The sequence below is a fragment of the Anarhichas minor genome, unplaced genomic scaffold (genome assembly GCF_050575085.1).
Source record: "Anarhichas minor isolate MPS153535 unplaced genomic scaffold, ASM5057508v1 ptg000016l, whole genome shotgun sequence".
Classification (NCBI taxonomy): domain Eukaryota; kingdom Metazoa; phylum Chordata; class Actinopteri; order Perciformes; family Anarhichadidae; genus Anarhichas; species Anarhichas minor.
The window spans coordinates 1,533,042-1,557,092 of record NW_027466462.1 but is presented as its reverse complement, the minus strand read 5'-3'; the positions used below and the strand labels follow the sequence as shown (position 1 = coordinate 1,557,092).

At 42.0% G+C, this 24,051-nt stretch overlaps 2 protein-coding genes across 2 annotated transcripts; one reads left to right on the top strand and one right to left on the bottom strand.

Moving 5' to 3' along the window:
* Positions 1-11,830: 11,830 nt before the first annotated feature.
* ccnb3 (cyclin B3) lies at positions 11,831-17,830 on the bottom strand. Its single transcript, XM_076092245.1, has 12 exons — positions 17,697-17,830; positions 17,343-17,476; positions 16,749-16,832; positions 15,590-15,705; positions 15,239-15,401; positions 15,054-15,152; positions 14,860-14,952; positions 14,557-14,694; positions 14,040-14,195; positions 13,774-13,923; positions 12,600-12,730; positions 11,831-12,510 (listed from the first exon to the last, which is right to left on the bottom strand). The coding sequence occupies exons 2-12, from the start codon at positions 17,412-17,414 to the stop codon at positions 12,441-12,443; spliced, it is 1,272 nt and encodes a 423-aa protein (XP_075948360.1). The 5' UTR covers positions 17,415-17,476; positions 17,697-17,830; the 3' UTR covers positions 11,831-12,440.
* Positions 17,831-19,265: 1,435 nt separating this feature from the next.
* LOC142950656 (uncharacterized) lies at positions 19,266-23,593 on the top strand. The gene is made up of 2 exons (XM_076092219.1): positions 19,266-19,382; positions 22,041-23,593. The coding sequence occupies exon 2, from the start codon at positions 22,047-22,049 to the stop codon at positions 22,953-22,955; it is 909 nt and encodes a 302-aa protein (XP_075948334.1). The 5' UTR covers positions 19,266-19,382; positions 22,041-22,046; the 3' UTR covers positions 22,956-23,593.
* Positions 23,594-24,051: the final 458 nt, after the last annotated feature.

Genomic DNA, 24,051 nt, shown 5'->3' with positions numbered 1-24,051 from the left:
TTCTTCTGTGGTATTTAACAAAAGAACACATTGAAACGCGGCCATTATTGCTGAGCCAGTAAACAGCAGACAGTTGATCAAACAAGAGAAGAAATCAATAATAGACAATGTTAGTCACACAATGCATGTAAAAAAACATTTTCTGATGAGATATATATATATATATATATATATATATATAAATAATGGACAAATAGTCAACTTATCAGTGCAGAAACAGGACATAGAGATACCAATGACACCTCACTTTGAAGACATTATAAGAAGCAGCATACTGCAGAGCTTGTTGCAGCGGTGTCAGTGCTGACTCACTCTTTATGTGTTGTGACTCATGGTGAAGTTGAGACCCTGCCATTGTTATCGAGCTTCTGTTGAACCTCCTCACCTCGTCACTATTACACAACCTAAAAGAGTCGTCAATCTGTCTGGCTTTTTATACCTAAACCGGTAAAGTGGTAATATGATTACTGGTAGTAGCTTTAACAATAGTAACATTAGTATTTGAAACGTATAGAGTATCATTTTTTACTGAAAACACTTGAACTGTGCCTGTCTGCTGTTTGGTGCCGAGTCATTTTCTCATAGACTTCTATACAACCAGACTTCTTTTGCAGGCTGGCGGCTGCAGCGCTCTCGATCAAATTGTGCAAATAGGGTGCAGGATCGAAAGTACCAAAGTTCCCCTTTAAGCACGTGATATTTGTGGCGACCTGGCCTCGGATAAAAGCGGAAGATGATGGATGGAACTGCTCAGACTGGAAGACAGCTGACCGAAATTTATAACTTGCCAGAAATCCATTTGATGGTCCGAGAGCCGGACCGTCGGTAAATATAACTCAGGCGTTATGACCCCATTCACATTTTCCCATTCCAGATTCACTGCAGCTCTCAACGCTGCTCATTGCCTTTGATGTGCGATTGACAAGTTCATTAATCAGCTGTGGATAGCGGTACGCATCGGGCATTTTCTACCCTGGATGCCCTTCACTTCCCTCTCTGAGCAGACTCGGCTGTTTAGTGCCTTTGTGATTGATCGATCGATTAGAGGATGTAGTCGACTAGTTTTCTTTAGCATGTTTCTTGGCTTTTCGGAATAAGTAGTGGTGTTTATCATGTTGACAGACCGTAGGAATGGCATTCAGATCAAACATGGCCGCTGGGAGGATCCTAAAAGTACATCCGTTAAAGACGAATCTTGTATCATCTTCTGGTCTCGTCTCTGAATAAAACTGACCCATCTTCATACTTCTCACTAAACTACTGCTTTGTTTTGGCTTCAGTGACTCAACATCGGTTTGTCATTTGGTCCAAGTTTTGAACAGACTGCCATGAGATCCACTACCTTACCCCTGTTCGGTTTAAAACAATCGGACACATACGAATGTCATTCAACGAGGACTCATCTTCATCGTGAAGCGGAGCTGCTTCAGGAAGAAGAAGAGGAGAAACTCCCCGAGGGTGGGTCTAAATTCAGCATGAAGAAGAATCGGATGGATATCGTTTAATTCAATATTTCTGTGGAATTTGTTGCATGTTCCTGGAAGATCCGCTTCATGAGAGATTAGACCGCCGGAGGGCCGAGTTAAGCCATTCAGAGGAAATTGGCTTATGTGGATGTTTTATCCGAATCTCTTCTGTTAAATGTGGATAAGTGGCTGTAATAGTGGGCATCAGTTGACCCCATCTGGTTCTCACGAGAACAATATGAAGAGTAGTTTACTGCATCAACAGACGAAGAGGCTTTAAAAGCTTAAATATTATAATGAAACGGATATTAATGAATTTGTCTTTAATTATCTCTCTTGTTGTCTTCTTAAATATATCCTGTGGTTTAAAGTTGAGCTGCTAATATTTTCCTTCATCTCTTCTTCAGTTATTTGTATTTAACTTACTTGTTTAAATTCGAGAAATTTGAGACAAAATGACACAAACTTTCTGTGACATTAAAACATTTGTCTGCTCGTCAAATATGTACATAAATTAAATTGTGATATTGTTTTTGTTCAATTCTAAAAACGTTGTTGTTCGTCGCTGTATAATTATTAACCCTTCAGCCGCTTGGGGGCAGCAGACAAACATCAGGTATATAAAGTTAATACGGTTCACCTCTGAGTAAACATTCGTCTCCATGTAAACATGCGACTCTGCTCAGAGGCAACAGTTTAAAAGTGAAACACAAACCACGTCAGACGCTTTAAACAGAACCTTTTCATCCAGGATTATTCTCTTCTGAAGCTGTGAATTTCACCTTTTCCCCCCCGACACCATTAAACTCCTTCTCAACGGCAGATTTGTCTCATTACAAGCTGCTGACATCATCCCACGTTACAAAGGCTTGACATTTCCGCTTCATTTCACGCTTGTATCTTTATAAATATCACTTTATGTGGGGAATTAAATCCTGGATTAGGGATTTAGTCCTTTTTTTCCTTCCCTCATTCATCCCTCGCCTTCATCCTGTAATCTTCTTCTTCTCCTTCTAAAGACCAGACGGCAGAAATCATCCTGCTCCTCCACAGAAAAGGTTGAGATTTAGCACTTCATAAAAACTGTCAAATCTCGTCTCTTCCTTCGTGTCTTTCATCCTTCAAAGTGGAGTCTTCCTATCATGATACATGAGATACATATCTTCCTCTTGGTCACAACCAGAAGATCAAATACCATCCAGATGGCTGCACGACGAATAGCAAAGTATCAGAAGATATTCATAGTGGACAGGTCCGACAAACAAAACCAGGATTGTGTTGTCCGCCGTGTTAGTTATGTTCAGAAGGCATATTTTACATATTTTTCTCATGCTGATTAGCCGCCCTGTTAATCTCTTGAGGGTAAAGGATCATTTCACCCACCGTGAAGGGAAGACAACACTATTATGTGCTGGTAATATAAACATATCTTCTTATTAAAGAATGACAGAGTTAAAGTTAATCCGGGGGAGGCTCCTCTGGTCGTATAGAAGTCTATGAGATTCTCAGAGTGGAACAAATAGAACTGGGACCACTGCAGAAGAGAACAATAAACATAAAGATGGCAGCAGCTCCGCCTCACTTTGACCCCAGAACATCAACGCTGCCTCATTCATTAGTTTTAGTGTCTGCGGTTACAGACAGAAGCTCTGCGCTCTTGTCGGCTCTGCGGTTGGTTTCCTCGCAGCTCTTTACACATCTAATCACACAGAGTTCCTGTGTTTGTCTGTGGCTCATTAGACAAAGCCGAGCACTTGTGATTGTTTGTGTCATCTGGGAGAGTGTGTGTGTGTGTGTGTGTGTGTGTGTGTTTCGGCTAATGTACGCACTTTGTTTTACGCACACGTCGCTCCTTCCGCTTCATCTTAGAGACACAGTGTTAACATGTTTTGCTGGCGTGCAGAAACGTATTAAAAGTGAAACGATGGATGAAAATCCTGCTGTTTTTAGATCACACCTGTCAAGCTTCATCTTTTTAGAAATATCGAACAAAAGAGTCGAAGGAGAGCGAAAGAAAAAGATAAAATAAATGACCAATGTGCAGTATTAAAAGCCATAAGGTTGTAAATCCCTCCTGCTGTAAAAGCCTCCACCAGTAGGGACCTGGCTGCAGACGTTTGTTCTCATTCAGATATTAAGAATAATAGACCTGCTGAGGGGGCTGCAGCGCCCCCTACTGGCAAGGGGATGCAACTGCAAGGCCCCAAAGTTTACTAAACAAATGTAAAATAAACTTGTCAAGTGTTGGTTGACATCGGAGTTCTGTGCAGCCAGTCAAGTATTTCTACACCTAGCTGGGTGAAGGAACACTTACGGGCCTGGATTTGTGCAACAAGTTGGAGCTAAAGATGCACCGATTGCAAATCTTCTTGGCCGATTCTGATTTCCGATAATTTAAAAGTCTCCACGTCACTCTTTCGCAGTCCAAATATGGTCACTGCCATTCACTGGTTGCAAAAAAACAACATGGCGGCGGCAGTGGTCGCCTTGAATCGGTGAGCTCCTCGGCCCGGCACGGAGCGCGAGGGCCGGTCACCCTAAAGGAAAACCTCATCGCGGCTCATCCTTGTATATCTGACGTCTCATTCTTCATGCATCCGTTCATTTTGATGTTTAATAACAAGTTAAAAATTAGAATTTAGCTAAATTACAACACGAAAAACTGCAGAAAACATTGCTTTTGTCATATTCTTAATATAAAAGGAATCTGGTGCGTTATCAGCAGCTCATTTTATTCACATGTTTCTCCTCATGTTGTGTTTCTGACAGAACACATTTTCTTGTTTTCTGTAAACTCAGGGGTCACTGGTTTTATGCAACAGGAGAAAAAAATAAAGGATTTTTGTGAGAGCGGGAATATAAAATACAATCCGATGTTTTTATAAAATGAATCCCAAAAGAAAAGCATGAAGACAATTTAAGAGAAGCGTTCTGTTCTGAAGTCAAAAGGTACCGCCAAAATAAAAGCCAAAACACAATGTTCCTCTCCTTAAGTGCACACACACACACACACACACACACACACACACACACACACACACACACACACACACACACACACACACACACACACACACACACACACACACACACACACACACACACGTCAGATTGGAGCTCTTATGTTGAGTCCAGTTCCCTGGAGGGAGATTTGCTCTCTGGAGGTTTCAGACTTCAGTGACGTTGACATCTGCTGAGGTTCACCGTGTGTTTGGTGTTCATGTGTCAGAGCGCTTGTTCTTCCCCAGAGGCTGGTCTCTCTCTTTATTCTTTTATTGTAACACACAAACACACACACACACACACACACACACCAGTAATAAAACTAAAAAGCTCTCACACACACATACAGGAGTTTATGGAAATGATTAATGAAGAAGACAGGCAACGACAATTTACTGTGAAATTTCCACGAAAGCAACAAAAGTGAACGAACATCCAAAAGCCAGAGAAACCCGAGCAGGATTTAGAAGAGTGATCACGATGACATCACTCACGATAATGATGGTGGTGAATCTCAATCATCGGGATAATCGGGAATATCGTCACGAGCGACTTGAAAAAGATGTCGAGCTCGCGATCGTGGTGGTGAATTGAAAAATAAGTCTGATTTGCCAGAGTTTGGAGAACAAAACTTTATAGAAACATGTGCGGGAGGCGATGGAAGGGAACGAGACCATCTCGTATTGAAGAGAAAAAGATGAGGCTGCAACATCCAACAGAAGATGAAGGGAGACGACAGCAGAGGAATTTGTTTGGGCTGCAGAGCTGAAATAACCTTTCAGAGGTAGTTACACTAGAGGCGAGAGACGATAGGACGCACCCAGGCTGGGTTGAGAGGAGCGACAATCACAGATGACTTGATTAATGTCCAATTTACTGCAGAGGGATGAGAAGAGAATCACCTCTCCTCTGGGGGAAGAGGAGGTATTCAATGAAGCACTAAAGACGAGCAGAGGGATGCACAGAGCGGAGGAGATGAATTCAAAGCAGAAACGGCAGCTGAAGCATCCTTAAGAAAGGACAGAAGTAACAGCTGATCAACCGACCTGATTGATGAATAACTGGAGAAAGATCTGTTCCTGCTGGAGGAACAACACGGCCTCCTTCTCACTCTGAGAGGTGTTGTTTTATAACAATGCCTCATCCAGCATCTTTGTGTCTTAAGTAGAGTTTTATTCAAAGTGTAATGTGATTATATTGTTCAATAAATTACATTTAAGGGAAGACGGATGCCATTTCTGCTTAAATTACTCAATTATCCGTCTATGGAGACGACGTTAAATCATCATTTTACTGACATATTGCGACTGCAAACGAAATGTGATCGCTTCCTCTTCTAAGACCTTTTAAATGGGTCTAAATGTGAGCGTTTAAAATGTACCCGTGTGACAGGAAGTCCAAGTTGAAGCACTTTAATAAATAGAAGTTCCAGCTGGAGTGGAAGCGCTGAAAGATATCACAGTGGAAGCCGAGGACGTAAAGAGCAGGAAGGAAATATTATACTCAAGAAGTAAATCATATTTTAAGAACTTTTACTAACTTTAAAGTACTTGTTCAGTAACATATTTATGCTACAAAATAAAGTGGAACAACATGAGCCGCAGCTGTCAACAACTGTGCAGTTTAAAGAGCCAAATGTACTGAACGAGACACTCAATCAGTATTTGAGAATATATTTAAGAAAACAAAGCAGAAAACACAACCTCTAAAAGAAACATGACAAAGGAAATGCAGGTTTTGGTGTTTTCATCAGAAGACTAGATGTTTTTATTGTTATTATTATTATCTCAGTCGTTATCCCCTTCAGGCCTTTTTGGTGTCATTTGTAAAAAGCCGCACTCACACAGCGGCGTCTCTGAGGACGGAGGCTGCATTCATATTCACGCAGTCAGGATGCAACAAGTTTAATGAAACCCCATCAACTATATTAATCCCAGAAACCCAAACTTTAGAAACACTCTGAACCCCCCAAACCCGCAGGCGGGATTGAAAAGCGTGTTTTATTCAAACCATCGCTAGAACTACACCGTTTATCACAGCCAGAGGCTGTAAGAAACAGCTTTATCGTCAGGTTTCATCTTTCCGAAGGTTCTCAAACACGTCATGTGTGACGAACCTTTCAGTCAGAAAAAGCACCCAAAAAGAGACAATACTCAGACCTTTAAACCAAAAAAATACCGACAATTAATAAGAACAAAGAGCACCTCGGCGGGTGCGACAAGCAACACTAGCCTCATAAATATCATGAAACATCAGCAAAGCAGACAACACAAGCATGCAGCCACACACACACATACAGCAAAACATAGTGACACTCACCTGTCTGAACGCCATTCTGTTCACCGAGACCACCGCCAAGTCCTCCAGTCCCAGAACCAGTCCACTCAGCCTCTCTGGTCCCAGTAGAACCAGTCCGCCGTGGACTGTATTTAAGAAGTGGACATAGTCATCGTGACGTCACCCATTGGTTTGTGGACTGATGTTATGAAGCCTTGAGTTTGGAGTTTTGGCCGTCGCCATTTTGGCTTTTTTGCAACCAGTGAACGGAAGTGACCATATTTGGACGGCGGAAACGTGACGTAGAGACGCCGTATACGTCTCTGGTAGCGACCTGTCAATCACTGTGTGGACACTAGAGAGAATGCAGGTTTAAGACACTTCCTCGTCGGCCTCACTTTAGACTTCAGTCTACAAATAAATAGACCTCCACAGAAGAATTAGCTGTAAACAAACCTTTATTAAATGGAATGTTATTCTACTGAATCTTAAAATAACTAACATTTAATAGTGGAAAATATTAAATGTAGAAAATAATAAAACATAACACGGAGCTGTGGCTCACTATATTAGCCAATACAATGAACTTTGACTGTGAGCAGAGAGGCTCTGGATGCACCAGTAGCAATGCCGTCATTAACTTTAATCAGCTGCATCAGACCCATTCATACTGGCTCTCACATATACAATATGGTTATTATAGTGCATGATTATACACTGCTTAACATATTGAACATATTGCATTTTAAACCAGAGCTGTAACTAAACCTTAACCGAGATACTAGATTATTATTGTCTTGTTGTGAAAATATGCGCGCGTGTGAGGAGTGCCAGCTGGAGTTTAATTTCGTGCAACGTCAACTTTACGTCACGGCTATTTGTTGACGTCAGACTTTGAGAGGAGAGAACGTTCACCTGGTTGTTGGTCCCGAAGTTCACTCTCATGGAGGTTCTTTTATATTTTTCTTCTTTCGTGTCAAACAGTTCTTCTTCTTCTTCTTCTTCTTCTTCTTCTTCTTCATCTTCTTCCTACTCGGTGAAGTTTAAACGTCCATGATTGATAACAGCTGAGACACGCGAGGGGGGGCGTGGCCCTTGCGTAAAGTACGGGGCATATACGCAACTTGCGTGAGCGTAAAGGGCCGCACTACAGACCATACCATGTTAAGGAGAGAGGGGGGTCACCACGGAACAGGCTACGTTTTACCAAAGCAACAATACATACGATTTTTATTTGTGTTGTTTTTTATAACAAATGGTGAATATTATGGTTCAAAAATAACATTTGGTTATCAGTGCTTATATTTAGGAGGACGTCATTATTGGTGGACAACAATACAACACACGAGGTAAATAATAGACAGGTCTGTTAAGTACACAAGTATTACAAAAATAGATGTAAAAAGCACCAATGGCCAACAACAAAATAAAAATTTTAAAATTTAAATAAATATACAAGGCTTTTTCAATTCCAAACCAGTTTAATTATTCATATATATTCTTCCTTTTTTATTATTTATTTTCACTATAGGAATAGTGCAAGGGAATGAATACTGACTGGATGTACATAGGCAGTGTGCTATATGTGTGCATAGCGTGAATGGGCTTCATATGTCAAATACATGAATCATGTAAATGTATGGAAGAAAAATACTTGTGCACAGAAAAAATTACAGTTACATGAAGAATATTAAATGTACTTCACCTCCCTGATGTTGCTGCAAGTAGCTAACAATCTTTTAACAACTTAAAAGTTCCTGTAAACTTAGGACAAACACTATTTTTCTGACTGCTTTCTTCAACAGGAAGCAGAATCAGCCTCAGGGGGCCAAACATCACTGGACTCTCTGAACAAGTTGAACAAACGGCTTTTGACTGTGGAGCCAAGCTGTGATGCTGAAGGGAGTTTATCCAAACTCACGACTCTGCATGCAGCAGTTACCGAACAATAGCGGTTACTTATCCCGGCTCAACGTATAGATCTATTGGTTCCGGGACCGCTTTAAGCTTCACAAGTCCCCTGCAGAGACTTGTGAAGACATGCAAGACCTTTCTGTGCACTTGTGGATAAAATCCATAAATGCTCCTTTTATTGTGACGTCTTGAACGGCAGCTGCACCTTCAGGAGTGAGAACTGAGGACTAAAAAGCTGCCAGCTGCTTCTGCTTTTGCCCAAAGCCATAACAGAGTGAAAGAAAGCCTGTTCTCCAGCAGAACCACTGATCAATAGCTCATATGCACTTCTGGCAGCGCCAGTTCAGATGCGTATTTGCCCGGGAAGAATGGGCACCACCTCCACCAGCGCACTTTAATCAGACTGAGTTATTGGGATCTGTGGCTCAGAGTGAACTAGTGTGGGACACACACACACACACACACACACACACACACACACACACACACACACACACAGATGCACAATGCGGCCAATCAATCACTTTAATTGATGGAGTGAATAACGGGAGGAATGGGCTCAGAAGTCTCCAGACGCGGATGCAGCAGTGGGGTGTGTTTGCGGGAGATGATGGGCACTGAATTGAATTGGCAAAGATCCATATATACTGTATATATATGTGTGTGTGTGTGTGTGTGTGTGTGTGTGTGTGAGTCAGGGTCACTCTCTCTCCTCCAGCCGCCTGTGATCGTCCCCTTTTCTTTTCCGCCCCTTCAATCTGTTCCTGCCGTTAACTTGTAAGAAGGAACCCACACTGAAGGTCAGAGACGCAGGTCTGTGGTCCAGATGGTCGCTGGTTTGATGACAAATCCGTGCAGGTAAATAAGTAGGATAAACCATCTTTTCTTCTGCCACAGTCAAGGTGTCCTTGAAGGAGGTGCTTCTTCAAGAAAATAAAAGAACACCCCAAACACAGCGCCAGCGGGGCCCTTGTGCTGTTCATGTGAATTCTTACTTTGAATAAATGGCTTTTCAGTGTTTCTGTACACGGATAAAAACACTTTTATTCAACGTTTTTTGCTCCATGATTATACAAAATATACGTCAATTACATATAATATATCAATATAGACACTCAATACTTCTTTTATTATTGACTCTCTCAAATGTTATGTAATTAAACAAATAACACAACATTAACACATTTTATTAATTTTACAGAAAAATTCTGTGAAGTTACAGACTTTCTTATGGTGTAGTGTTGAATTGAGTCCAAGCTACATTAAATAATAATAATAATAAATCAATATTTTACATGAATGGTCTGCTGGTTCAGTGCGCCCCTCAGAAGCACCACCAACAGTTGGATTTTACAGCCAAAAAATGTATTTAAATCATCAGAATTGAAGAGAAATAATTGGTTTTCAGCCTTATTGCTTTGCACCCCACACTTCAAACGTCATAAAGCCAGACGTCCATCCTTCTGAGGCAGAGGACCACAATGCAATGCGACGCCAGGATGCTGTCGAGCATCGAGACTGGAGAAACTCGGCCCACAGCGGCCACTAGGACGTAAAATCCATAGCTGAGTCCCAAACCGCTCAATGGGGAAAGTCGCTCTCGTAAATGTGTGACTTTGTTAATTTAAGTAGAAGAAGAAAAGGCAGGAGAATTGAGTTGACAAAAGAAACCACTGTGGATATAAAATTTAAGCCTTTGCTCAACAAGAGGAAAGTTTTCACACGTATATTGTCTAGGCCCAAAGTCTGTCCCAGTTTCATCTGAGGACACAAAATCGATATCCACACCTCTACCTCCCTCTGTCAGGCTGTCACTTAGCCCCAGCAGGGTTCTGTGGAACGACGCAGCCCCCCGAAAAAGTGGTGATTTAAGAATCAGAGCTGTCATCTGCTCGACTTATCGATCCGTACAAATCTCTTCAGACCAGGAGCTGCTACACCGGCGATTGTCATCTAAAGATTCCGAGGGCAGAAAAGCCACATGAGAGAGTTTTATTAGTAGTTTATACGATGAAAGTTTGACCACAAACCCAAGACTTTCAGTTGAGGAGCAATGTAGAAATGACATATGACCGTCGCCATGTTGGTTTTTCGCAACCAGAAGAGACACGAGAGGGAGGAGCTAAGCACAACCTAACGCTGAATAAGACATTTCTAAGCAACCAAAATGTTACAATTATACTTTCATGAAGTGCAAACACACTGTGAAAGGGTTAAAGTTTGCAAACAACCCCCAGACCGGACAACGCCGTGGTGGCAACATGTCAATCACTGTGTAGCCCCGCCCTAAAGCATCCCCTGCTTTATGGTCTGTTTGACTCTAAATGGACCATAATGTACTAAATGAACATCATGCTGTATTGAAGACTTGAAACTAGAGATTGAGACCATAAACTCATGTTTACAATGTTTACTGAGGTAATAAATCAAGAGAGAAGTAGAGTCATTTTCTCATAGACTTCTATACAACCAGAGGAGTCGCCCCCTGGTGGACACTAGAGAGAATGCAGCTTTAAGGAACTTCAGCACGGTTGAAAAAACAAACTAACACAAAACACAGAGTATAAACTACAGTCATATGACCAGGAACACCACCTGAATTAGCCTCCAAACCCGTCACTACATTTCTAAAAGCTCTAATATTTAGCTGTAAATATGTCTGCAAGCTGCTCCGGGCTGAAGGGAAAAGAACAAAACGGCCTCAGGGACAGACGGTCACAGTGGAAACACTCATCACAGCGTGCATTGGATTATAGATACCTAACTCTACCTTATGTTTGTTTTGTTGATTTGGGTCCAAGCAGAAATAAATATTTTACAATAAATATGGTTTCACCAGTCATGTCTCAAATTGAATTTAGAAAACAATCTGCAGACAAATAGACAAAGTAGTAAAATAAATATCTAAATGTGTATTTTGGATAATTTTTATTTATTTTTTGATAATATTTTAAGTTGTGTTCAGAGAAGTGTCTTCATCTGGAGGAACGTTAGACACAAAGAGGGACGTGGAGCATCACTGGCCTCTAGTGGCCGTCCAGCGTAACTACACGTCCTGCAAACAGGTTTAAAAGATGCTCCAATTAAATAAATACACATCAAGACAAACGGATTCATTCACAAATCAACCACGTAACCCAAATGATGAACAACCATTTTATCAAAACACATGACAAAAAAAAGAAACTTTATTTTAAGAGCGCGCATGACAGCCATTTAAAAATAGCACAGCATCATCCGGTAGTCTTTTATACAAATAATCAGCGTGGTGATATTGACATGATAAACACTGTACAACGTATGGACACACACACACACGAGCAGAGCTGCTGACCTCGATGTGTGACGACATGTACAGATGTTGGGGCTGGTGCATAATTCATCAGTAAAACGTTTACTGAACCTTAAAACTTGTGTCAGTTACACACAGACGGGCTTACAAGTTACACATGAAGTAAGATCTTTTTTCCTTTGTATCCTCTTATAAAAAGTTATAAAAATCAATGCCAAAAAAATAACTGTGGTCAAATGTAACACTATTAAAGTCATTAAAAGCAACTTGAACACAATAAACTGGCATAACAAAAGCCCACAGAAGAACTCTTCATCACAGAACAGGAATTAAACATTTATTTCCACCGTTATATAAAAGACAGGAAAGACGCCGTGTATAAATATTAAACATATTAACAAAGTATATACAGGTTTGAGAGAGAGTTTTTAAATATTTCCTCTCGATTTAGACGGGCAAGGTTGTCTTTTTTTTGGGGAGGCGCCGTCTCACTGAGATAAAACTTCCTCCAAAATGTCCCCGCTGACCAACGGCAGAGACGCCACCTCGAAAAACACCCTGAAAGATATAAAAGAACACATTAATATGACACGTTGAAGGATATTAAGCTGCGTGTGTATTTATTCCACCTTGTTCTCTGAACTTACTTGTGAGAGTATTTGTTCCTGATGGCTTTCAGTTTGTCGTCCGGAGGAGCTGAAAGCATCTCGTGGAGATTTCTGACGACGGGCGCCACGTCTGCCGCCTGGTAGCCGGAGTGGTACTCCAGGATGGGACTCTGCAGCACATTTACACGGGAAGAAACTATTTAGCTTTTAAATTGAAAAAAGAGGACGGTTGTTTCTCTTCATGCGGGACGGAACAGATGCAGCTCAAACCGGTGGACAACAGCAGAGTCAGCAGCTATTCTCTGCTTGTAAAGCAAACAAACGGTCTTTTAGTCCGACAGTCACACGAGCCGAGACATCAAGTTAAAGTTCTTCTAGAGCTTCAGGTCTGTGATGTAAACCGTGAGGCGCTTGAGTCAACGCTGGAGGGAAAGGTCTAAAGTCAGGCCTTTGTTATAAGGACCGTTTCACACGTGCACTGCAGCCACAGACTGCAAGAAGACGTCACCCGCTGGTTTGTGGACTGACGTTTCGAAGCCTCGAGACCAGCGTTTTGGTCGTCGCCATCTTGGATTTTTGCAACCGGTTAACAGACGTTACCATAGTTAAACGGTGGAGGAGTGACGTACGCTAACGAGCGGACAGAAAGTTTGGCAGACGACATCTTAACCCTCTGAACCCCAAGCAGTTTCGGGGGCGTTTTATGTGCAGTAAAACATAGTTACAATGCTATAATTCAGTAGAAATAAGTAGAATTTATTTGATAATTCCTTACATTGGAATCCATATATCAAACATGTGGCTCCATGTATACTATACATATTGAACTCTTTATATTTTTACAGTCAAAGTTTTCACTGAATTGTTGTCACGTGACTGTTGGTCTCAGATGAATCAATCATGGCTTCATAGTTGCTCTGAGGAGCTCAGAATTTAATGTTTTTTACAGAATCCGTTTACTTCAAACGGTTCATTCAGGGCGAGACATTAAATGAGACACTTTAATAAAATGTTGCTGATGAAATATCACAATTGTAAGCCTTGTTTTGGTTGCTTCTTCTGAAGCGCTCATCACGCATGTTGTGTTCCAGGACCGTCGGAAAGATGAAAATCTGACGATAATGACAGTTTTTACAGCTTGTGGTTATGATAAACGGTGTAGTTTTGGCGATTGTTTGACAGAGTAAAGAACAGTGGTGTTGAGTGAACCTACCCATCCCCCCAGGTCTCTGGTGACCAGCGCCAGCAGCAGGCAGGCGGACGCCAGCAGCGAGCCTCTCACCGACACCAGCTCCACCTCCATGAGGCTCATCTCACAGAAGAACCGAGCCAGAGTCAGCGTGTCCATCCCGGCACTCACACACTGCAGAGACACACACACACACAATCAGATGAGCCAAGGACGACCTCACAGAGTGTGTGAAGAGCTCAACACACACACACACACACACACACACACACACACACACACACACACACCTTGGCATAGCGTCGGAGGAAGCGGTAGGGGATGGGGATGTTGATGTCGAAGGACAGCGTCTGCAGGATGTTGGCCTCCATGGAGATGATCTCCTCCCTCTTGTACGCGTCGTCGCAAATGTACAGGAAGTCGTCGACACACGGCGGACTGCGCTCCTGCGGGTACCGCCAAAATAAAGTCAGGGAGACCAATCGACTGTGAGAAAGTGTCTTCATCCGTCTCGTATTGTGTCGTGTTCAGGATTTTGACGGTCTGCTTACTCTATGTTATCTGAAATGAGCTTGTAAACATCTTAATATTCATGTTTCCTGTCTGTGATTTTCAAAATAAAACCCACTTGGTCATGCTTGAGTTATAAAAGAGTAACAAAATAAAATAAGAATACCCAAAATCCTCCAAAAAGACGAATCTACTTTTACGATTCATCGACTAACCAATCTCAAGATTGAATGTGTCATTGGTCATTTAAAAAGGACTCAATGTGCTCAAACTATTGTGTTGCATTGTGTTCTTTACCTCAAACTTGGAGGCGATGAGCATGGTGGTGGAGCCGAGGAGCTGCAGCAGCTCCCTGTGGACGGGCGTCTTGGCGAGGTAGTGGTCGGTCATCTTCACGGCCAGGTACAGGGTCTCATGGTACAGCTCAAAGTTCTCCTGAAACACATCAACAGAGTCAACAAGCGGCACCAAACACCAAAGAGCGACTAAGCAGCAACAACTACGTTCTGTTAAAGGTACAAATAGATGACGTCGCCCACTTCACACCCTTGAAACATAATCTCTATTTTGAGTTCCCAGCAGGCCACCAGGTGGACTCACCTGCACCTCCACCAGCCAGTCGATCAGGATGGCCCTCATCTCTGGGTTGAGGCTGGGCTGCTGGGGCATGTAGTTACAGAGGACAAACTTCTCCTGAGGACGACGACAACAGAGGAGAAGTGAGATAAAAATACAGAAGATAAAACACACACACACACACACACACACACACACCAGTGTTTAGTTTGTCTCACCTCTCTCTGTTTGAGGTAGTCAAAGATGTCCTTTGCGTACTCTGGACACATGTAACAGTCCTCAGCGTTCTCCGAGTCGACGTCGAACTCCGCTGGGATCTACAAGCACGGAGAGAATACGAGTAAATATATAAATAAAAGGCGACAACTCTCCCAGAACACAAGCTTCTTTGATTCCTCCTCACTTGTTGTTTCTGATGGTGTGCCGGCACTTCACAGACAGCAGGGGGCGCAGCAGCCACCAGCTCTTCTACTGGAGCTGCTGCTGCCTCCTCTTCCTTCTCCTCTTCCTCAGCATCGCTCGTCTCTCTCTCAGCGGGCGTCCCCTCAGAGCTCTCTGACGAAGACCTGCAGAGAGAGAGAGAGAGAGAGAGAGAGAGAGAGAGAGACAGAGAGAGAAAGACAGAGAGAGAGAGACAGACAGACAGAGAGAGAGAGACAGAGAAAGACAGAGAGAGAGAGAGAGGTTGAAATTTAAAAACAACAGCCACCTCTGAAGGAGATGAAGATAAAGATCTGAAGCTCGGCTGCGTTACTTTTTCAGGTTGTCGTGGTTCTTCGTGGACACGGAGGGAGCGCTCGTTTTCTTCACCTGCTTCTTCGCCGCCTCCTTCTTCTTCCTCCCCGGGAGGCTGATCTGAACCTTATGAGCCTGTGGAGGGAACAGTCAGAGTGAGGTTTGAGTCACAATAATAAACGCTTAGTGGTTTACAGTGGGAGGGAAAGATGGCGGTGTCTAAAAGCTCCGGTGCCAAATATGTTGATTTTGGAAACGACGTGGTAACGAGGAGGCAAACAAACACGGTGCTCGTTTCACAAGTAGGTGAGACGACAGAGAGCATCAATTCACACCTCAGCGGAGAACCAGAGCACAGGGATGAAGTGTGTGTCACACACACACACACACACACACACACACACGTCTAAGTGGATGATGTAAATAGATAGAATAAAATACATGTAATAATCATGCTATCAGGAAACACAGAAGACAATAACAAAAAGCAAATGTTGACTTACTCTTCAGTACTAAATATGACTTTAAATATGACTAGACTGGTTACAGATATAAGCACCAGGGAGACAAACGCTCCCTTTAATCCGTGCTGCAGACATCCATTAAGGGTTGCCAGGTGGCCATCGGCAACTATTTGGAGAACTTGGCAACAACAATCCAAGACTTTTTCAAAGAGTTTGAAACTAAATCTGAAAAGTGAGAGATCAAGCAACCAGCGACTTGCTGGGTTCATTCTAAAGGGATCTGTGAGGAACAGGACCGCTGCTCCAGAGATAGTTTGTAGATCAGGAAGGTGGACACGATGACCGATAACACTCAGGATTTAAATTCTGTCGAGCTCCAGATAAAACACAAGATAATCTGGTTTGGTATCTGTGATACATCGTGTATTCTAAGTGGACGTTATAACCGCATAGTAGCTCAATAACTCTAAATATAAAAAGGTGATTTTGAGTCACGTGAGCATTTCCTAAACCAGATGAGCATTAACGGAGTGTTTGCATGAAGCAGACGTTATTATATCTACGCAGTGTGGACGTTATCAAACATTCCCACTTGTTATAGATGTGCAGCTGGATTCAAGAGAATGAATGAGACTTATTATTTGTGCCCCGATCCTTCAATCAAACCTCTTCCTCCTACAGGTTACTGATCTTGAATCTGGGTGCTGAACTTACATTAGTGATGTCGATGAAGGCGGTCCTCTTCTTCGGGGCTCCGTGTGGAGGAGAGGAGGACCGCTTCACCTGGGGGCCTTCCTCCTGCAACACACAACCAGGAAGCTCAACACACACACACACACACACGGCATTAAATCACAGATCACGTGCATGCAAATTGCAACAAAAGAAAGAAAGTTGCATGCTTTTATAGCAAGTTAATCCATGCAACTTCGAGGACCAGATTGCTGCAACGTCTGCTTTGTTTACAGCCTCTCCTCCTATCATCTTGTACTTTGTCAAGTAAGACATGCAACACAGAGGCTCATAAATCAACACACAAAGCAGATAACACCTATGTTAAATAGAAACATGGACTAAAGACAAGAGAATGCTGCATTATTAGACACTAAAAAACATCCAATATCAGAGGAACAACACATAAGAGCATGCAGAGTATGTGAAATACATAAAATCAGTCAAAACAACAATAAAAGACATGCATGCAGGTACAGACAGACACGTGACAACAGACAGATCCTCTGCATGAAAGCTGGATATTTTAACGAACATGGGTGCATATCTATATATATTTTTATATATTATTTTTACCTGGTTCTCACTGAGTTTGGGCATCTTGCTCCCGGCAGTCACTGCGGGTTTCTTCCCCCTCAGTAGAGGCATGACTGGCTCCTTTATTCACCGACACACACACAATAACCCTGCAGCGGCTGCACTTTGATCTGCTAAATACATATGAAGATTTTAAAAAATGGCGGGTCGGTGTTAAAAACCGAAATAGGGTGCAGTGTCGCTGTGGTGTTAAACGGGTTTAAACACTTTTAAATAGCTGTAAATAAGAAGAGTAACGTTAGTTAAACACAACATTTTGCATCTTTGTGTGTTTTCTGCACAAGAACTGGCTCTGCATGGACAATATCAGGTTCAAATTAAAGTTTTTCTTACCGTGTTTTATTATTCCTGCTTGTTTGTTTCAGTTCCGGAAGGAAAAACACAGAATAAAGCTCGTTTAAATGTTGTAAATAGTCCAAATCCGCCGTGTTTGTGTTGCTTCGTTGACTAAAAGAGCTCAAACAAAAAGGAACTTGAGCTGCGGATCCGAATCTGCTGCGCCGCGTTCCCATTGGCTGGAATTTGAGCCGGGCGGACCAATCAGGAAGTCGCTTGGGATGCCGTTGCCAGGATGGAAGCGTTGGTTTTACTGTAACGGCTCCGCGCGGTGCATGTCTTGAATTAAAAGCAGTTTAATAGCGCATTTTTTTTTAAACAATAGCTGATTATAAACGGTACATTTAAGTTATGTTTATATTTTGTTTTGTTTTGTGATTGAAAAAGTTGAGTAGTATCCATTAAAAATGTAGTTTTCACATAACCCCGCCCAGCTACAGCGCTTCCTTGTACATAAATCCAACGAACCTTGGAAGGAGGTAGCGTGTAGGATTTTCAAACATCCTGACAACAAATGACAGTTCAAATGGGAGGTAGTTTATTAATGTTTTCCTCATGACCATGAACTGATGGTTATTATTTCAGGACAGACATATATTAGACATCATCACACACATTTTTCCACTTTTATTGTAATATCTATGCATTTGTAATGGTGCATTTGAGTCAAATACAAAATAGTAAAGTAATAATTATAGACACACACACAATTTCCATGAAGTAATTCAAATTAAATCATAAAAGGGCTGAAGCCAATGTTCATAATCTGCAAAGTCATTGTAATTAAGGTATCCAGATGCAATATGTGTTCTTGAACAGAAAATGTGGCGTTTTACAGCTTAAATTACATGATATTGATCAATCATGACATCTGCACATTCCATCTCTTGATGAAGACCATGGCAGCTCCAAAAAGCTCCAGTTGTTTTATGCTTGTGAAACGCAGGTCTGTCATGCAATGATTTCCCTTTAGGCAGTCACACACCGACCGAAATGACCCTTAAAATCTATTTAAATTATGATGTTGAAGAACGAGCTCACTGACACGGAGAGAAGTATTTCCTGAAAGAGCCCACTGGGGAGCGCACAACACAGAGTTACTGCAGCAACAGTTTGGATAATAGAGGGTCATTACGTCACATTTGAGGACGGACACCGGGGGGGTGCTGGCAGCTATAACATCCATCCAGCTGCTTGCAGTTTGGGAGATTCACCTCTGATTCTTGTCTGAATCATCATCTAATGTTCCCTTTAAAAAAATGCACGTCACATCTCATTAAAGTCCAAAACTCTGAATTCGGGGTTGTCGTGGACGAAGTGCATCATCAAAATGACACAGGCCTGTTGTGCATCAAACTTGGAAAAAAAAACATAAAAAGTGCCATATTTAAAATTCTCTTTGGCTGAGGTAGTGGTCTAAATCTGTGTTGCTTCACCTCCTCTTCCTCCCCTCGTGACCATCTCTTCATCATGTTGACCTCGTGAACAGAAGAAAAGAATAAAACAGGCAGAATAACTTTCTGCAAACGTCGTTTTATGTTGTCAGTGCAAATGAACACTCGCACACAAACACCATCTCTCTCTCACACGAACAGGAAGTGGGTAAAGTCGTCTGTCAAACCTGTTTCCGTGTCAACTCATTTGCACCGGAGAGACCAAACAGTGAGCCACCGTTAATAACTGGTAAGTTTGATGTTTCCTGTGTCTTATTTCCATATATTTTGTGGTACAGTTACGTAACTTTTGGCTTTAATCTTGTCCAGTTGGCCCTTGAGATGCAATTCTGCCTTCTGCCAGGTATAGTAAATCACAGAGTAGTTCATAATCCTGAATGTGCAAGTTTATTTGCCTCTTTTTTTAGTCAGGAATCCTTGAAATATTGTCCTTTTTATCTACTTTTGTTGGCGTTAAATCTTTGGTCTTATCTGTGCAGTTGTTCTCGTGCTGACAAAGATTAACTTGAAATATTGAAAACAAAAGATGACAGTGTGAAGACGTTTTCGATAATTCATGAGGAAAGGTTGACTCTAAAACTTGTAGAGGGCTCAAGTAGAAACACTGAAATAAGTGTGGAAGAAAAGGCACATTTGGCAAGGCGCTGGTTATTGGATGTTACAGGAGGTTAAGCACCGTCACAATCAGCAGACTGCACGGTTTTACAAGAAAACGCATGAATAAAGTAGCATGCTCATGTTATGAACATCAGGATGTCCAGATCAGACTGCCAAGAGAAAACATTCTTTGTTTAATCGGTAATTTGTTCCACATCTGCGCTTCAGTCTCGTCCTCCCCTTGAAGGCCGGATAATATTGTGACGTGTGTCACTGTTAGTATGAAGTTTAAAGAAACTCAAACTGCATTTGGTTAAAAATGCTTTGAACCTGATTTGGGTGACATTTTTGTTATATGTACATATTTTATACATCAAATTATTCTTGGATATGTTCAAATCAAACTGTAGTGACCGTTGCTTCCCAATTAAAAAGTCACTACGGTTGATGTCATGCTTGTTCTGACGCGCGCCATAAATAACAAAGTCCAGTTTCGAATATAGGCATTTTATTTCTCTCATAATCAGAGTTCACCACTTTCTCTTCAGTTATCCATTTTCTCCTCATACCAATAAATCATAACATTTGCATTCGTTAAATCTTCACGGTCAAAAACTGTTTGCTTCTACCTATTAGCAACAACCTGTGTCCAATGACCCCACTGATTATATTACCTGTGGCCTGATTCACACCGGCACTACGCCCCCATGTGGTGGGAGGTTGTACAAAAACAAAACAACAAAATGGCTCTTACACAAACCATCATTTTAGCTAGCGTTAGCCGTTGCCCATTCTTTGTGCTAAGCTAAGCTAAGCTAAGCGGCAGTTGTTGGCAGAAGCTTAATATCGACCGTGGTATCGATCTTCTCATCAAACTCTCACCAAGAAAGCAAATAAGAGAATTTCCACTATTTCCACTACAAGTTCAACTATTCCAAAACTATTAAACTATTAGAGAACAAATAGTTATTTGTACATACATTATCAACTCAATTAGTTTCTATGTTACTTCATATTTATAGCTGTTTGCACTAACACACTTTTAAACCAGAAGTTGCTTCTAAGCCAGTCCCACGCTTCCCTTCTTCATCGTGTTGAAATGAACACAGATGCCGTCACAGATAAACAACATAACCCATTTCATGTAACATTTGCTTTGCTCTATTTCTGTGTTTCTAAACTCAAAAGAGACGATCATCAAACACAGCTCTATCTCCATTAACTACAGATGCAAACAGAGTTTAGAGAAAACGTCAGGTGGACGCCAAGTAATTCCTGCTTGTCACATTCTGGCTGCAGCGGTACAGCTCATATGGTGACAGGCTGTGGTCGAGGCCTCCATCTTACTCTCAAAAGGGGACTTTCTGTTCTGACAGCGACATGTTTTCTTCTCCTCTTCACATCCGTCCTGATTACTTTCTCTTTTGCCGTTTCTTATACATACATTTTAACATTCCCTCAGTTTGATTTCTTCTCTAATCTGAAACAGGCGAGGACTTGAGGGATATTTGAGACTAAACCAATATTTATGTAAAATGTCATCTCTTTGATCAAGACTTTTGCTCAGTCAGTCAGCTAAATATAATCCCTAAAATCAGATCATGTTTGTCTTCTTCCGATTATATAAGGTACCCTGTACATGCTTTATTGTTTCTCAGCTGGATTACTGTAATGCACTTAACGTTGGCATGCAGCCGCACAAATTATATCGTACAAGCCAACGTAAACTGGCTGCCAGCTATGTTCCGTATTGATTTTAACATTTGACCGATCACTTTTAAAGCGTTAAATGGCCTCGCTCCAAAACATATCAAGGCTTTATTGACCCCTTACGTGCCTCAGTGTTCCCTTAGATCGGCCTTTGCAATTAGAGCCTCCCGACTGCCTATTGAATTCAGACACGCCACATCATTAGCATCATTTATGAGCCCACTGTTGTCTGTTTTGTATTCTTTTGTTCTTGTTTTTTTCTGGAAAGCACTTAACTGTTAATCAAAGTGCTATTACTGTATTTATATAGGCAAGGGAAACGCTGCATCAATTAGGGAGACTATTTACATCCGGGCTGCTTTGACTGAACAAGTTGGCAAGCAATACCCTAATAAAAGTATAATAAAAATAATGAACTAATTATAGGGACGAGGCAGCGGTTCAAACCATCATTGGAGTCTTGTTTGTGCTTGTGGCTTATCCTGGCCTTCACTGTATTCTTCTCCCAAAAAGAAAAGAGCCTCCAGGAAAGGCAATATTTCCGTTGCTTTTATTAAGATTATTGCTTTTGTCCTCACAGGATCCGATGCCGGCAGTGAGTGCTGATCAAAAGGTGGAGGAGCCGTCTCCTGAAGGTCTCAGGAGAAGCCACCTAAACATTGGGGTTCTTGAGGAGTTTGCCCAAAATATGTCCGAGAACATAATCCAGTCATTTAAAAGCCAAATGGAGACGCTGGAACCTGAGGTGGACCGCCGGGCGTCCAGCTTTAATCAGAACCAGGAGATGTTAGCCGAAGAGTTAGCCTCAGCAGTCATTGAGGTCGCTCTGAGGGAAGTGTTTTGCAGTCAAAACGTAGCGGATCATCTGGAGGGCTCCCAGAGTTCAGCTGGGGTAAAGATGGATGGCGGACGGGCTAAAAATCTGCCCTTTATGGACGACTTTTACAGCGGACGATCCATAGAGATGAATCCAGGCAAAGAAATCCAGACCTCCAAAGACACCCAGCACTGTCACCCATCTCTGTCCCAGCCGGGGCTCCCCATCTTGGGATCCCTCGACTACCCCGACGCCCCTCCGACCACGCCTCTCCTCCCTGAGCTCGAGAGGAGCCGACACAGTTTCGCCAGGAAGCTAAAAGGAGGCCTGGCGAATGTTTACCTGCCGTCAACTCCTCCACCGACCCCAAAGGACGAAGAGGACGAAGAGGACGAAGAGGACGGGGCCGCCGGCGACCACCAGGTGGAGTTAATGGAGCACCTGATGCGCTCGCTGTCCACGGATGATTTGGCACGGGACTATTTAGAAGTAGGATCTCGCTGTGGAGCCAAGATGGAGGCTTTTGCTGAGGCTCTTTCATGCCACATCATTGATTTGGTCTTAAGTGACAATTACAGACAGCAGATAGCCGACGATAAAGATCTTCATCTACTGGCCCACCAACTGGCTGAAACCATCATCACCTCCTCCCTCGATGAAGCTAAAACGCTCGTCTAGTATCTTATTGTGTTTAATGGGATCATATTTGTGATGACTGGCAAGAAAAATAATAATAAACCAACACGTCACCTCCAGTCGGCCTGACATTCTCATTAAAATGTGGTTTTCTGTAATATTTTGTTACAATGGCTGCTTTCTTTTTACATTTAACGTCTCAATAAAGTTTCGGTTAAAGCTCATCCAGATGAAGAAGAGTTTCATCGTGAATTATTACTTTTTTATTGCAAAAACTGACCAGAGTTCCAACAAAAAAAAAAAAGAACTTGGCACTTGTAATGACACGTTTATTGTGGAAACTGGATATCTTAGAAGCTGGATGAGGAACCTGAGGTAATGGTTTTATTCCAAGATGGACAAAAAGTACTTTGGCAGTAAAACTGTAATAGTTTTAGATCCAACTGAAATAACTGAATGTCCTGGAGATGGTGTTACAGGAGGAGTATCTTGAGCGTGACGTTGACCTGAGTAATTACATTTGGGTAAAAAAAGGCTATTTTACTTTGAACATGCATGCCAGTTAGTTGACGCTTTATTTATATATGTGGAATGTAGATAACTTTATCTTGATTTTGATTTATTAATTGATCCCATATGTTTTCAATACCGAGAATAAATACTGTATTTTTTAACATTTATTGACTTGTCTTTTCCATCATGAACCGACATCGAACACCCGTCACATTTTGTTTTTAGTTTCACTGAGATAACTTTTATAAACACAAATCTGACAAGGGATGAAATTGCATGTTAGATGTTACTCCACGAGTAAGAGGAGCCCTGCAGCGCCTCTTAATCGAGCGCGATGCTGGGAAGTGACTTTATAGATTCAGAGATTCATTCATCCCCTGGACTGAGCTGAATAGTGGCAAGTCTGGCTCGAAAGAAACTCATTCTCATACTCACTTATTGAGTTCAGATCAAGGAGAAGAGGCAGCCGTGGTGCTCAACCACAACAGTGATGTGATCCTGCAGAAGAAGAAAGAAAACTTTTCTTCTTCTATTAAATAAAGTCTGCCGCTGACACAACAGTCAGTAAATGCCAGATTTAATGAAAGAGAAGCTTAAGTGAACCTTGAACAAGCGTTTTATTGTT

Bases quoted from the DNA above. Each gene is read 5' to 3' on its own strand.
- LOC142950656 (XM_076092219.1), top strand. From the start codon at position 22,047: ATGCCGGCAGTGAGTGCTGATCAAAAGGTGGAGGAGCCGTCTCCTGAA.
- ccnb3 (XM_076092245.1), bottom strand. From the start codon at position 17,414: ATGCCTCTACTGAGGGGGAAGAAACCCGCAGTGACTGCCGGGAGCAAG. The intron at 14,695-14,859 runs GTGAGTCCACCT...GATGTGTTTCAG, and splicing joins ACTGGCTGGTGGAGGTGCAG to GAGAACTTTGAGCTGTACCA. The intron at 13,924-14,039 runs GTGTGTGTGTGT...GTGTCTCTGCAG, and splicing joins TCCTCCGACGCTATGCCAAG to TGTGTGAGTGCCGGGATGGA.